The sequence below is a fragment of the Antrostomus carolinensis genome, unplaced genomic scaffold (assembly GCF_000700745.2).
Source record: "Antrostomus carolinensis isolate BGI_N321 unplaced genomic scaffold, ASM70074v2 scaffold26634, whole genome shotgun sequence".
NCBI lineage: Eukaryota > Metazoa > Chordata > Aves > Caprimulgiformes > Caprimulgidae > Antrostomus > Antrostomus carolinensis.
In genome coordinates this window covers 1-12,829 of record NW_010309117.1, presented here as the reverse complement: position 1 = coordinate 12,829, position 12,829 = coordinate 1, and the positions used below count along the sequence as shown (strand labels likewise).

Sequence of the window (12,829 nt, the reverse complement as noted above, 5' to 3'; positions counted from 1 at the left end):
TCCATGATTCTATAAAAATAAAGCTGCCCCCCACCATACCCTACAGAAAGAGATCAGTCCTTCCTCCCCTTTTACAGTCCTAGAACATTCACCATATCTTAAATATGTGGATGCAAGATCATAAACACTTGCAAAGAACACGAGACAGGGAGCTGAAATACTATTTAAATGAAACATTCCTTAATCCCAAACACTCCCCAACAGACTCACCTTCCAGATGCAATAATTAACCCACAACCTGATATTTCTTTACTCTGCACTATTCCACCCACAGCAGCTATCCACGTATTAGAAAATAAATTAGTAACCACATCTGACAACTCAGACCAGCTACAGCCCCTCAGCCCCCAAGATCACTTACCTTGCCTCTGCTCTCGTGACTGTGTATTCAAACCACAGGATGTTAGGAATGAGGCTGGTATCTCGGATTAAAAAGAACTCTGAAATTGGCCTGGAAACAGACAAGGTGGTGGAAAGGGAGAAATAATTAAGACTTTTTCTCCACCACAACTTTTATCAGAATTATAAAAATAAAAGCACAAAAACTGCTCCAGACTTAGCACTATTCTTCTATTACTCTTCAGTCCAGGAAAGCAGTTCCTTGTTAAATTTAATTCAAAAAACCCTCTAGTTGTTGATTTGGTTTTTGTTGGGTTGGTTGTTTTTTTTCTTCCCTTATACAATGTTTCCAGACTATATTATATTTAAATGGCTTTGCAGTTTCACTGGGTCATCAGACACCCATCAAGACAGGTCTGTTCTGCTTGAAAAGCTTCCCCAGTGCTCTGCCACACCTCACAACTTTAGCAGGGCTTTATAAACATGACAGTTGCTCAAACTTCCTCTCTCCCATACCAGACAGGGATATATGAACCTTTGCATATGCATGCACAAGAAAACACGGAAGAACAAGTACATTACACAACAGTCAGTATGCAAAACTGGAACAGAACCCAGGAATTCCCATTTCTAACACTGGTAACTTGGTGGTTCACAGAAATTTGAGCAGCCTATTTACAGTCAGGGCTTACACAGCTACTACTAAAATTTAGAGGCTTCAGTATCTTTACATTTGTTTTGCTTCAGATGCAAAGTATAATTTTCACACCGATTGATGAGGAAAACTTTCTTTTGCCAGGTAATTCAACTACACCTGTGTTACCAGCTCATTGTAAGGGACTCAATGAGCAAAACAGCATTCCACATAATACAGACTTGCAGGAATCAAACCTCCACAGAATAAGGAGACTTACCATGCAGCTATCCTCGGGAAGAGAGGAGTTAATATCTCTTGTGTGAAGGCAAACCAGGCTATGGCCATAATGCTTCCTGCCACACCTCCATATAAGACTTGGCTCCAGGTGTGGTAAAGCAAATAAACCCTGCAGTGGAAGAGAAGAGTCACCAGACAGGATTTAAAACAAGAGGAGGCACGGCTCAAGGGCTGATGTTTCACTGGACCCTCAGACACTCTGAGCAAGCTACCCTCCAGGTACTGGATATCTTGCTTTTTTCATTAAAAAGCTGGCAAAAAAAACAAGGAAAAAACTGTCTTCCTCATACAGCAGTTTCAGCTTAGAGCACTTCTAGTTTGAGCTTAACTCAATAACCCTCCACATTCTTCATCTATCTTTGGATTAGCTGAGGAACTATTACTGTTGGTTCCCACGAGAGACTTTTCCAAAGCCAGTAACAGGGTAAGTCCCCTCCAAGCCACCAAAGCTGGGGCTTAAAGGCTTTTAAGAACATAGACAGCCTTTTTGTTAAGATTTTACTGCTCTCAAATGTGACAGCCTGAAGGCTGCACTACCACAACGTGTCACTGTGCCTGCAGCCATTCAGAGGCTGTATTCATGGTCTGTAAAAAGTTATCTGTGCACTCAAGTTACACGAGTCACGTTCAAAATTATTTTCACCCGTATATCATAAAGCCATTAAGATCAACTTATCTGACCCTCTGCTTAGCACAGGCCACTGGATTTCCTCAAATTAATTTTTATTTTAATTAGACCTTTTGTCTCTTATGAAATTTTTCTGTCAGAGTTTTTAAAATAACCAGTCCTAAGGAATTAGCTCTGGTGTACAGTCAGCTGTGCCACAGGTAATTACTTTCCTATGGAAAACATGGCCTTATTTCCAGCTTGAATTTGTCTGGTTTCCAGTCACTGGAGCTCCTTTTATACATATATGAATATGACACACACTTTTTTATTTTTTAAATCTACTAAAGGGAAAAAAAAAAAATCATTATCATTATTATTAACTTTCATTTTCTTTATTCATCTTAATACAACTAAATCTTGCAAGTCAAACAGCTGTGAATGTTTTTATTGACTAATGCTCAAGCAAACCAATCAGACTGATCAAGTGTAGCAATCCACATGCTGCAGACGCTGGCGTGCCCAGGCATGGTGCGATGCTTTCAGGATTAGTGCTGGAAAGAGGGTGAGGCAGCGAGGCTGGAGCCTGGCAACAGAGCCCATGGGGAACTGGGACAAGCTCAGCTGATCCTGGGTTTTATAAACGCTTCTGTGAAGCACCACACATGTAGGACTTTTGCTTATTTGAAGGGTCTCATGGCAACACAGCAACTTCCACAAAGCTCTGACTTGTACAATGCAATCATGGAGGATGAGATCAGAAATGCAGGGTAAGGAACGACAGGTCTGCTGGCTGTGAAAGGCCACGGGACTGGATGAGAGCATAAGACAAACAATGGCTCCATACCTACTATATGAGACTAGCAAAGCCACTGTGACGAGGCAGATGGACAGCACATGTCGCCATAGTAAATCCAGAAACCTCGCATTGTTTGTTTGGTGCATTCTGAAAGAGATGGAGAGCCATTAGCACAGTGGCAGGGGGCCGAGCAGTCCTCATCTCTCTTCTCACTACCTCTGAAACCCTAAGAAAGCTCTACTCCAGTGGGGTCACGGGCAGCTCGAAACCATCCCAGCAGCAACCTGTCCCACTGGCAGCAATTAGAGAAGCCAGAAAGCCACACTTCTCTCTTTCTCTCCAACTGTTAACAGGGATTGCTGTGATGGAAGGCAGAACGCTCACAATTACTGCAACCGATGTGAAAGGCACATGCTGAGCGTATGCAGCAGGGAGCCAAGACATCAGAGTCCCTCCATCACCCACGAATCTAGGAGGAACTGTGAGGTTTGTCTTCCTCCACACGTGGAGCCACAAGACAGAGCCATGCCCCAGCAAGGATTTCAGAAAAGCACAGCACAGCATGTAAAACCAGTACTTGGGGAGGGAGATGGACTAAAAGGTCATGCAAGTGGGCGACAGGTATGATCTAAAAGATTGCAGACAATCCCACTGACAAAACTGAGTAGACACATGAGAAAGCAGCTCTTCTTTCCTCCTCCCTATTCCCCTCCCTCTTCCCTCACACTGGTGAATCATCACAGCTTAGAAAAAGCAAATCAGGACACCTGTACCCAGACAGGCATAGGAGGCCCACCCGTACCCTTCAGTTTTCAGCAATGGTAACTACAGTCCTGCATTCAGATCGAGATAGACATGCTGCATCCACCCTAGCCACAGGAAATTGTGCAGTTCCTCAGATTTAATTCCAGGATGCCACTCAAGTGGCACACAGCAAGGGAGCCATCTATTTCAGGTGTTTCAACATATTAACAGCCAAAACCTGACATTGAATTTTTACCTTAAATAAAGGAACAGAAAGGAATAGACAGAGAAAAACCACATGAATTGGGAGTGGCTGGACGGCATCCCATATTTTGTGGTCACTGTTGAATGGGCTTCTGGGAAGAGAAGAAGAAAGAGTATGGTCAAGGTCTACTCTGTACGTAGCAGCTGGAACGCTCCAGATGTGAAGCCAGACCACTCTGCTGGAGTATGTGCACATGAGTTCACAGGACACGTCTCTGCTCAGACGGCTCTGCCAGCCTTCTCACACCCAAACATCCAAAGCCAACATGAGGCAAAGGGGAAAATACCCTCTAACCCCCCCACATTTAGCATTCCACTCAAAACTGAACCAACACCGTGACACCAATGGTCCATACCATACCTTCGCAGGGCCGAGGCTCCCGGATTACATTTTTTATTAACCAGTTCACTCCCTCGTTGAATGCCAGCCCTCCCAAGAAAGAGATCTGTGAAGGCAAGACAACTGCGTCATCCTATCTAAAACATCCAGCCACTCACCAGGCTCTCTCTGCTGACAGAGCCACAAACCATCTGTTTCTCATTTTCTTTTTCTTTTTTTTTGACTACTAGAGTTAAAACCAATGGCTTCAAAATTCTCTACCTGGGGAAGAAAAGCATTTCTTTTTTTCAGCTCATTTTGGGTATTTGACAACACATTGTGTATATGCAGCTTTTCAGCAGATACATGGAAAGAGGCAAAAATGACACTGTACAGCGATTCTGGCAGCATATTTCCACCATCAAGGGTAGAAAGTGACATTTTTTAACAGGGCAGGTTTTAAGGGATTGTCTTTCCCTGACAGCCAACAGGGGGAGTGCACACACAGTTATTTGGGTAAATAGCTTAAAAAAACATTGCTTCTTAGGTTTTTCTGGCTTTTCCCTCTATGAATATTTTCATCATGAAGTTGCTGTCTTCAGTTTAAAATGAATTTGCATTCTGAACTGAGACAGACTGGTAGCATTTATTTTTACTCTTTAATTCCATAGTCCATACACCTCTCCTAAATTCATCCTGCTGCTGTGATCTAATTCCCAGCTGGTGATGATTCTCTGCCTCCTTAACGCTCAGTCCCATTCCAGATGATGAAGCAATTTTTCACGCTATGTCCTGAGCTCCGGGTCAGGCTGCTGCAAGTCATCCAGCATCCCTCTCCAGCTCAGTGCTGGCTTCCCACACAAAGAACTGGGAAACAACCTCAACACTTGCTTTGTTACCAGCACCTAACGAGCCCCTGTATTCAAAAAACCTGGGAATCTGTGCAATAGTTCCTCTGGCTTACTCGCTCTTTGGGGTCAACAAGAAACCTTTGGGTTGCCAAAATTTAACAGCTGTCTCTCCTAGCTAACATCAGCTAAATAACCCAAAAGTCCCATTCCCAAGTCCCTTGAGCCACTGGTTCCCATGACACTACGGCCCTATATTGGGAATCTGCTGTCAAAATCCTTTCACTGGCCCCTATTTTATCTGTTTACTGAGGGCAAATGTTACAAGAGGTTTATACCTCCCCTGAAGGGAATTTATCCACGACACTGATTCCCAACTACCTGTCAGAGCAGACAGCAAGTATTATGTATTATAAAAAAGTCCCTTCTTGGTCATTTGGACAGAAGCAAGTCTTTAAGTCTCTTCTGCCCCTGGTATTTGATTCACAGCTGGGAAGCAGCCCCTATAGACACATCCACTCCCTTGGGAACCCGCAGGTTTTATTTTGTATCCCCCTTTCCGCCTCAGTAGTTCAAAGGAAGCCCATCCTACTGAGTTACAGACACCATCTCCTGCATATGCTGCCCATCTTGCAGGAACCTATGAGTGCTATGACGCTACTGGATCCTGGGCGTGTTCCCACTCTGCAACTGCATTCTTTGGTTCCTCAGACATGTCCCTCAATGTTTTTGGATGGATAATGCCCAAAACATACCACAGAGCAACAGAAAAGTCAGCAAAGGCTGAGCAGCTTTTTAACCTGGTAGAGGTGATAAGTGTCTCCTGCTGTTCTTTGACAGGAAGATCACCTTACCTAAGCTTGCTCTTTACAGAGAGAAAAAGAAGTGTGAATAGAGGAGCACCAGGTGACAAAGGAAAAGACTTTTTTCATAAGGAGAAGCTGGGAAGAGAGAGAAGGACTCACCGTGTGAAGCTCTCTCTTGAATATGATGAGTGTTACAAAGCCAACAATAATGAATATTGGACCAAGACTCAAATAAGCTAAAAGCTGACCAGAGAAATCACCTAGGGAAACAAACAAGAGAAACAAATCAGTTTGAATTTCACAGGTACTTGCCTGCCACCAGAGCGTGGGTCAGCTGGTGCCCTGAATTGCTAAGAGCAGAGGGGACTTGCAGCAAGTCTCCATTCTGCAGACCGACTGCTGCTGCTCCAGCCTGAGAAGAGCCAAGGCAAGGGAGACAGCAGTGTCCAGGTTCAAAAGCAGGGATGAGAGGAGCTTGGCATCGTTCAGCAGATATTACTGCCGGCCAATTTACAACAATGACCACGGGTGTGGGCCCAGAGTCACTTTAATCCAACATAAGCACAGGCTGCTGCAGAAGAGGCAGCATCTTTCCCTCCCCCTCATTCCCATTGCCTCCCTATGCCAGCAATTACCAGCAAACACTCCCCAAACAAATCCTTTCCCACTCCTTTAATAAAATGGGTTGGTTTTCAGCTAGATCAGCTCCCTAATCTGTCTCACCAGGTGTCTGCATGAATACTAGCATTAGAAAAATGAGGAGGAAATAAATAGCGAAACATAGCAGGAGATAAAGGAGAAAAATAAATACATAAGGAGACTCTGCTTTCTAACCAGGAGCCCACTTGCATCACACAGAAGTGACTTTGGGCCTCCACCCCAAATAGCCAAGTCTAGTAATCCCCCAGGGGAAAATGGGGAGCAGCAATGGGACCTCACAAGAGATCATAAGGTACCTGAAAACATTTATCCTGAACTATCACAGACACGGGGGTAGGTAACCAGCAGTAAAGAGCAGCTAAGTATTTTGATCTTGCCTCCGTTCCCTGAAAAAATGACACACACCAAAGTATTTGGAGAGAAGATGTCAGCATAGATTCCAAGGAAACAAAAAAATTAACAGATTAATTTTGCTCCAAGATCAGCAATTCACATCAGGAGAGCAAGAATTATCTACCAGAGAATCTTTAAAGACAACAGTCACTACAAAAATGCAGCACGACCCCAGTGAGCAATTTAAGAGACAGGGTACTTTCTATGTCAGTTCTCAGAGACTAGATCTTCTCCATCCCATCGCTGAACACAGGATCAGCCCTCACATAAATTTCTCCTTCCTCCATCTTCTCCAAAGGAAACAGGATGCCTCTGCAAGGCTGAGCATTGGACTCATTCCTAGATCAATTCCACTGCAAAATCCTGAGTCTCCCCAGCCCACGCACCCACATTTTAAAACAGCACTTGGCAAAAGGGACTTTAACCTCAGCCTCTGAATACTGGAGCTGATTAAAAAAGTTATTACACTGCTACAAAGTTCACCCTGCTGATGTTATTGCCACATAGTTGTGGTTGCATCAGGTACAGTGCACAGATCCCTACTGAATTCCAGACGCCCTGGTTGGATTTGGGAACCAGAACCATCAGCAGCAGGATGACTTGTAGGAATTTTAGTTTGCAACACCAGCGGAAGGAGGAAGAGTTGGAGGACAGAACTCCCAAGAACACTGGGTTTTCACTGAAGTGAGGCTCTCTGTTGGTTTTGACCTGAAAAGCACTAGAAGACACTGAATTTGAACATTTTCTTGCACTATATGGCAGGTTTGCCTTGTGTCAGGTGGGTTCCAAATGCTCCCAAAGCAGAACAGCAACATATTGTGGTCATGCAAAGTGGATGTAAGTGACAGTGCCAGTCACCTGGCAATAGGGAATCGAGCCCCTGATGATAAGGGAAATCATGAGACAAGCCACCAGACAACCAGAACTACCCTGAAAGCCTCAGGAATACTTTCCAATAGTCTCAATTCCAGTGTTACTGACTGAAGATGGCTCATCATCAAAGAATCACCGTGTTGCAGATCATTCACTCTGTTAATCCACGGTACATCAAGGCTTAGCACTGCAAGGCTAAAAGCCATCATTTTGTCAAGTAAGAACAAAACCGGATTATCCACCTTCTCAGGGGGGTTCGACTTCTTGTGCGGATGGTGGAAGAATACTTAAGGAAGCAGCCTCTTACCTTAAACAGCATCAGCAGTACCAAACTCAAGGTGCTCCATGATGTTATATGAGAACATACCCAATAAATCGAGCCACCCAGACAGCACTGGCACACAACCCCCATGTGAACCTGAGGTGGAGAACCAGAAACCATCCCTCCCAGATGCTGCCTGCAGGCAGAGCACCTAGTCCTTTACTATCAACACAAGAGCTCCCCAAACATTTCCACTGTCCATTTAGAACAGAGACAGCATCAGTAACATTCCATATTATTGTGGCTAACAGCAATCAAACAGAATCACATTCTGACGCCGCTTTTTCTAGAGCAGGAGGCAAATAAATAGCTGTGCACTAAGTGAAGGCAGCACGTCTGCTGTGCCCTGGGAGCTACACCAGGAACTGCACTCGCTGCATTGGCAGCTCAAGGCAGAGCTGCACTGACCAAACCAGCTCGGAAATGACTGGAAACCCCCAGTGAAGAAGGCACAGCAAGCTCTGAGAGAAGGGCCAGCGCTGATCACCGCATGGGGCCTCAGAGCGTGATGACTTGTGTCAGTCCCATCTCCACTCGCGCAGAGACGTATTCCCAGGGCAAGGAGACTCACAGGAGAGCCAACAGTCTGAGTGAGCTACAGTCAGATCCAGCAAGCAGGTATCTCCTCACCCTTTTATAAAAATCATGTTTTCCCTTCATTTTACTAACCTTGGGAATTTTAAAGCAACTCCTCCAATCAGTAAGAACAGAGACAAAAAAAATCTCTGGAAAAATAGAAAAGGAAATTCTATTTAATATATAGCTTAAGTTTTGGTTTAAATCCTGCTTTTTTAAAAAAGTTCAACCTTCCCTGGACATCATTTGGAGCTCAAGATGCAAAAACAAAGAACACAGCTCCCTCATTTTCAGGCACCCAAGAGATAAACAGGCAAAACACTATACATAGCTCAGACGCACGCTATTTTTTTTCAGCCTTCATTCAAGCATCTGCTTCTGCTCCAATTCAACATTTTACCCAGCATTCTGTCCGTGGAAATACCCATTTTACCACAGCAGCTTAACCTGTCTTGTCTGTAGCATAAAAATGTGAATCAACAGCACTCTAACCACATCCTACCACAAGACCAAGCTTTACCACCACTGCTTCCTATTGAAGCATCTATTTGTGTCACTGCTGCTGGTCGTGTGTTCGGGACTAGAAGCACCTGTGCAAGTGGCAGAGTGCGTGTGTCACACGCATTTACACCAGTAAATATTCATGATGGATCGTCATTGCCTCTCCTTGCGCATATGCTGGTATCACAAGCTGTGGGACAGTAAAAATATCCTCAGGGGGTTTTAAATTATGGCAGAAAAGGCAAGTATCAGACATGAAACTTCTGCAGGGAGATTAAACAGAAAACCCTGCGTTAAAGGAGACAAACAACTGAGTGGTATCTGCTTCTTTCAACAGATATTAACTAGCTACAAAATGAGCCCTGACTGGCAAGTTACCACCCTGAACAGAAATCCCAGCACGGATTATCAGAGCAAACGTTCCTATAGGAGAAACACGTGCTGATATGGAAGAGCAACGAGAACTGCTGAGCCAATGTACACACGCAGCACAAGCACCTTTGCTCCGATGCACCTTCTGACCAATGGGTTGATTTGCCCCTCCAGCTCTGTCTGATTGCAGTAAACACCCTTCACAACTGAGAAAACAGGAAGATTCTCTGTCATTCCACAGAGAAAAGGTTTGGCACACCAGGTTTCGCTCCTTAAAAAAATCTATCCAACGTGAGAATAGGTCCAGAAAGTCCCAGAGCTTTAAGAATCCCAGCTGCACCGAAGAGAGGAAGTTTTGTTTGTTTGTTTGTTTTTCTTGTCTCTAAATAATAATAAAAAACCCCAAACAAACCAGGAACTCGGTGTTTCTCCAGTGAAACCTCACCCTACAGACAGGAAGTCCCTGAAGATGAGTTTTAAGTCTGCAACAAAGTCATCCCATGCAAAGCAATGCATACGGGAAAAAACAACCCTAATTATACCCACAGCATGACAGGATTTACTTTAGTTGTTATCAAATGAGAAACCCTCAGGCTTAGCGTGAGCCGACACCTTCAGAGTAGTATCCAATGTTCTGCAACAGTCAAAAAGGCAGGAACAACATTTTTAAGAGCAAAACAAGTCACTGTTACAAAAATTTATTGTGTGATTCCAGTGTCACTGTCTAAAAAGCGACAATAAACACAGAAAAGGCAAATAGAAAGGGACAGAGATAACAGAATGAACAGCAGCCACTCAGAAAATAGCAAATAACTCAGATTTCCAGTTGAAAAAGGAAAACAAAGGGTACAACAGTTCTGTAGTCATTAATGATATGGAGAAATGGACAGCAAACACTTGTTACCACTCACTGCACATGAGATGGAGTGTTTGATGGAACTACTCAGCAGTGGACTTAAAAGCAGAAAAGGAACAACCACCACATTCAGTTACAGAGCTCGGTGCCAAAGACACCGGGATCTAAAGTGGAAATGGGTCCAAGCAGCAATTAGGCAGATTCAGAGTACAGCTTCTGTATATCATCAAAGGAATTCACAACCCTGGTGCAATCACCAGCTGACTGCTGGAAAGACCTCCAGAAGAAGGATAATTCCTGCCTACCTGCAGAACCCGACACTACACCAGATCATTCCTTGGTCTCACCGAAGTGCAACTGCTGACATGAAAAGCTCCAGGACCAAACATTTCTGAAAGCAGTATCAGGCCACATTTTTCAAGACTGCCCTCGTCAGCAGCGTGCTTTAACACACTGCCAGGTGACTCTGCCGTTGTTGGTTTCTTCTCCCTGTGTGACATTTGCTATCAGTAATTTTTCAGTTCGGTCCCCAAGACCCCGTTTCTCAGACCAGTTTGCAGTTCACCACCACAATGTTCATCTGCTGTTTCTCACTTGATCTTGCTCAAGGCTGCCATCACAACAAGCCCTGGAGAACGGAGCAGCCACACAAGCAGCGAGGCTGGGTGTTTGGGGTTTTGAACTATTTTGCTATTGATAGGGAAATATTAGGTAAAGACAGGGAGGATGAGCACCTTTCTGGAGACACCTCTCCCCTGGACAGTTACAAGCAGAAACCCAACGATGGGCTTCATCTGTCAGACAGAAACCAGCAGCCATGGCTTTTCACCTGGTCACAGCAAGAGAGACCATCACTCTTGGCAGATGGAAGCTGGGATGACAGCAGCTCTGCACTGGAAGCCTTTAAAGACATGACATTTTAAAAGCTGGTTGCCACAGTGGCTCAGCACGCTGCGCTCCAGGCCAGCAGCCTCTGGGACCAGCCAAGAGCAAAAGATGTTTGCCACACAACAGTGCATGACATGCCAAGACAACTTAATAATTCATATTGGTAAAAGCAGGATCCATTTCTCATTCTGACCCCCGTCCATCAGCACGGGGCTACATCAACTCCGTTGTGCTGAGCACACTGCCAACATCACTATTTTATAAATGTACATTATTTAGCAGCTTTATGGACCTGGACTTCAGCTGCACACAGACAGAACATAAACATCTTTCTAAATAAAGTTAGAGCACTTCCCCCAAATCAAGGTAAAAGTATCAGACCTATCATCTTACTGCAACTCATTTTTCTAGACCAAAATAAACTCAGAAACTTTTGTACCTCCAGCTGTTCTGATGTTTTAGTCCTTTGTCCCCACAATTAAGTTAAGTTTGGTTATCCAAATTGTTTGGTTATCCAAAACAAACACAGTGTTCATCCTCTGGATACATAACCCTAATCCTGGCGGTGATTTAGCCCCTCCACACAATCACCACCTCCATTTGCCTGTATAAAAGCACTCAATGCAGAGAGAAAATGATCACGTCATGTCACATTCTTTAAGATCTGACAGATAACCCTTGTGCAGCAATTTCAACCACCCCCATTTCCCAAACCAACCCAACAAACAGTGCACAGGACACTCGGTGTACGCTGCCAGGTTCAGGTAAGGAGATAAGATACAAAGATGAATCTATCAGTGCTACTGGAAAGGTTATTTCCCCATCAGCCCCTAACCATCAAATCAATGTATCTGAGAAGGGGGATGGCAGAAGAACATACAGGGTGATGGAAAATGCAAGACAGAAAAGGAAACAAAGATACATAAAGTATCACAGAAAACAGCCATACTGTGGTGAGGGCAAGAAATGATGTATTTCCAGCACCAGGTCTTTTCAGTATTGCCCACATTTCAAGTTTTCTGGTTAAATGGGAACTTTCAACCCAGAAGATCCTTAAGCACTTTAGAAGCTTTAGGCATTGCACTGTTGAGAGGAGCTTTCTTCAGGAACTAAAATCCAGCTATTGAAATAGGACATATGGCAACACTTCATGACAAGTTAGGGACTTGGTAGGAGAACCAGCAATATAGAGAACAGCGTGAACCCCAAATCTGTATTTTGAGCAGACTGTCAATACTGACACTTTGACACTTTACACTCTGCTTTTTCTATTATCTTTGATTACAACAAGGAGCTGATAGTTCTTCTGTCTCACCCAAAACCAGCACAAAGCACCTGAAGAGGAGCTTCTAAAGACACTGCTCAGACAGCCACTATCCGAACACAGACGTGTTTGCTCTCACACACTGGTAGATCAGGGATTCACCTGATTCCTACCACAACATGGGTCAGGCTGCTGGCACATAGTGCCACAAGGAGGTTGTAGGGAGGCTGGTGCGTGTTTCTCCCAGGTAACTAGTGATAGAACAAGAGACAATGGCCTTAAGTTACACCAAGGGAGGTACAGATTGGATATCAGGAAATATTTCTTCACTTGAAGGGTTATCAGATGCTGGAATGGGCTGCCTGGAGGAGTGGTTCAGGCACCGTCCCTGGAGGTATTTAAAAGATGGGCAGACAAGGTGCTCAGAGATACGGTTTAGTAGTGGACAGGTACAGTTGGAGCAA

At 44.3% G+C, this 12,829-nt stretch overlaps 1 protein-coding gene across 1 annotated transcript in view; it reads right to left on the bottom strand.

The window, feature by feature from the left end:
• Positions 1 to 11,132, bottom strand: part of DOLPP1 (dolichyldiphosphatase 1) — a gene marked incomplete at its 5' end in the record, with an annotated part of 12,182 nt that extends 1,050 nt beyond the window's left edge. Inside the window, 7 exons of the mRNA XM_010166011.2 lie at positions 362 to 451; positions 1,254 to 1,382; positions 2,728 to 2,826; positions 3,680 to 3,779; positions 4,049 to 4,133; positions 5,820 to 5,920; positions 11,069 to 11,132. Of these exons, the coding sequence (XP_010164313.2) occupies positions 362 to 451; positions 1,254 to 1,382; positions 2,728 to 2,826; positions 3,680 to 3,779; positions 4,049 to 4,133; positions 5,820 to 5,920; positions 11,069 to 11,132 (668 nt within the window). The remainder of the gene's footprint in view (positions 1 to 361; positions 452 to 1,253; positions 1,383 to 2,727; positions 2,827 to 3,679; positions 3,780 to 4,048; positions 4,134 to 5,819; positions 5,921 to 11,068) is intronic.
• Positions 11,133 to 12,829: the final 1,697 nt, after the last annotated feature.